Consider the following 2,388-nt stretch of genomic DNA (forward strand, 5'->3'; position numbering starts at 1 on the left):
CTCAGCGCCGCCTCGCCGCCGGCCCCGCCGGAGCGGCCCGGGAGCGCCGCGCCCCCGGGGGCGGGAGCGGGGAGCCCCTGCCTGCCTGCCGGCCCTGCCCCGCTCCCGGCAGCCGGGGGTCGCCGGGGCGCACCGCTCCTCCGGGGATGTCGGGGCTTCGCACCTCACCGCTGCGGAGGTGGTTTTGTTCCGCTTGTCCCGTCCCGTGGGGACGGGACGCCTGCGGGACGGCATGAGCGGCGCTGGCGACTCTGCATGGATGCGGAAGATGGGCATGAGAGGGTGGTGGAAAAAAGAAAAAAAGAAATAGGGAAAAATCAGGGGGATAGGGAAAAGAAAAGAAGTTGCGGCCCGGACAGGAAGGAAGGAGACCCTGGAACTGGATTCGGATTTCCTAGGAATGAGCAGCGCCAGGCTGGCCAACGCGAAGAGTTCGCTGCCCATTTTTGAGCTGAAAGCCATAGCTTTGTCTCGAAAATAAACTGCTCACGGGGGTAGGTGCGCGTCGCAGGCTCCCACTATCTTCATCGAAATAACACAATAGGGCGGACCGGGGAATTTATTACTACTAACAAGAAACAGCTTTCTTCTGCGAGTTGTTTATAAATCATCGTGTTTAACGTGAGCGCTGGAAAGGCTCCTTGCCTGGAAATATTCCTCTGCGTGGGGGTGTGGAGGAGAGGGGGGATGGGCTCCTGCACATAAACATATACACAGCAGCAGCATAAACAGGATATCCAGTGCCCTGAGACAAGGGGCGCAGCAGGAGTTACCTCCTTTCGTTAGTTTAGCGGCGTATCAAGAGCTCCTTCTGCCGGGGGGTGGGGAGGGGAGGGAGGGAGGAGGAGGAGAGGAGGAGGGGGGCGCAAACTTTGTCCATGAAAGAGTGGAGAGTCTTCCTAAGGTTTGGGGCTTTTTTTCCTTTTCTTCGAGGTGCAGGCGAAGGAAAGAACAATACCGCCTTTTCTACGAGGGTTGCGGAGAGAGAAGTCAGTGTCTCTGAAGTGAAGCCGTGCCTTTTGTTTCCCATGTGTAAACAACTGGGCACGCAAGAATTTTATAATTTGATGCTCATTTTCTCGTCTCTCTCCTCCTAATTAGGTGTAGACCAGTGAGTTGAAACAAAACAACAGGGCAAGTCCGCAGCAGGCTTCTGCCAAGGCATCGCGGGGACCGTCCTGGGAGAGCCGCCCCACTCTCCGCGCCCGGGCCAGCCCTCCCGCCCGCTCCTGGGGCCGCCGAAGCTCCGCCGGGGGCGGCTTCCCCGCCAGCCCGCCTCCAGGTCCGCTGCCAAAAGTTCTTGCGTGGCCGAGACACGAGGGGCCACGCCACGCGTCATTTTCAGAGCGCGGTTTTCACGCGGGCGCCTCCAGCGTGCGGTGCTCGCCGAGCACGGAGCTGCCCCGCTGGTGGCCCGAGGGACGTCCCTTGTGCCCCGGCGCCGTGCCCGCCCCACGGACAGCTCCTCCCCGTGGAGCGCCGACGGCACCGCGCTCCCGCGACCAGGAGACGGGACACGGGGGCAGCGAGATTCAACCAACACTTTTCTGGGGGGCAAAACCGCTGCGGGCCTGCCCCACTCGTGCGTTTCCTGTCCTCCCTCCCCGGCCCTCTCTGTCCCGCCCGGCCCTTCGGCAGGTGCTGCCTGCTGCGGTCGCCGTCCTGCGCGCCGCTCCCCCCGCGCCCCAGCGGCACATCTCACGGCCTGACGGTAATCACAGTTACCGAAGTAGCACGGCGGCCTCAGGAGGCGGACAAAACCCGCTCTCCCCGGCAGAGCCCCCCGCCGTCCCTCCTGCCCCCTCCCCGGCGGAGCGCACGCCTGCGGAGGCGCAGCTGGGAGCAGCGAGGAGCGCGGCCGGTGCATTCAGAGCCGCCGCAGACTCCACCTCCTCGTCCTCCCCATCATTGTTAGCCCTGTCATTAATACCGCTCCTTAAGCATCCTCCGCTCCCGTCTCCCCCCGTGGAGAGGAGCGCCGGGGAGCGGGGAGCGAGCGCCCGACCGCCGGTCTTGTCGCCTCGCCGCTGCCCGCCGCGGGCTCCGGCTCTGGTCGCCACTCAGGTCCGGGCCGCTGGGGATGTAAAAGAGACAGTCATGTGGCCCCTTTCTGGCGGAGCTGACCCCGCGGGATTAGAGGTCTCACCAGCCTTTCTTTCCTTTTCTCTGCTCGCATAAAAGCAGGTTGAAGGTGATGCGGTGTCTTGGGCAGACACTGCAGTGTTTTGATTCAGCTCAGCCCTTTTCACTGTTCAAAGCAGCTGTTCAAATACTAGGGCTGCTTACTTTGACGTGAAGAAGATTTTCAAACAACCCCAAAAGCTTTGAACTGACAGGCCTCCTTGATATCTCCTTCATTGCAGTGCAGCTACTCGAGAATATTCGCTA

The 2,388-nt window shown here is 62.0% G+C and overlaps 1 protein-coding gene across 1 annotated transcript in view; it reads left to right on the top strand.

Annotated features, from left to right (window-relative positions):
* The window catches only part of LOC120511103 (SH3 and multiple ankyrin repeat domains protein 1-like), a 2,376-nt gene extending 198 nt beyond the window's left edge, over positions 1–2,178 (top strand). Inside the window, exons 2-3 of the mRNA XM_039727751.1 lie at positions 6–282; positions 1,134–2,178. Of these exons, the coding sequence (XP_039583685.1) occupies positions 6–282; positions 1,134–2,178 (1,322 nt within the window). The remainder of the gene's footprint in view (positions 1–5; positions 283–1,133) is intronic.
* Positions 2,179–2,388: the final 210 nt, after the last annotated feature.

This window comes from Passer montanus, unplaced genomic scaffold (assembly GCF_014805655.1).
Source record: "Passer montanus isolate IOZ18808 unplaced genomic scaffold, ASM1480565v1 scaffold11, whole genome shotgun sequence".
NCBI classification, from domain to species: Eukaryota; Metazoa; Chordata; class Aves; order Passeriformes; family Passeridae; genus Passer; species Passer montanus.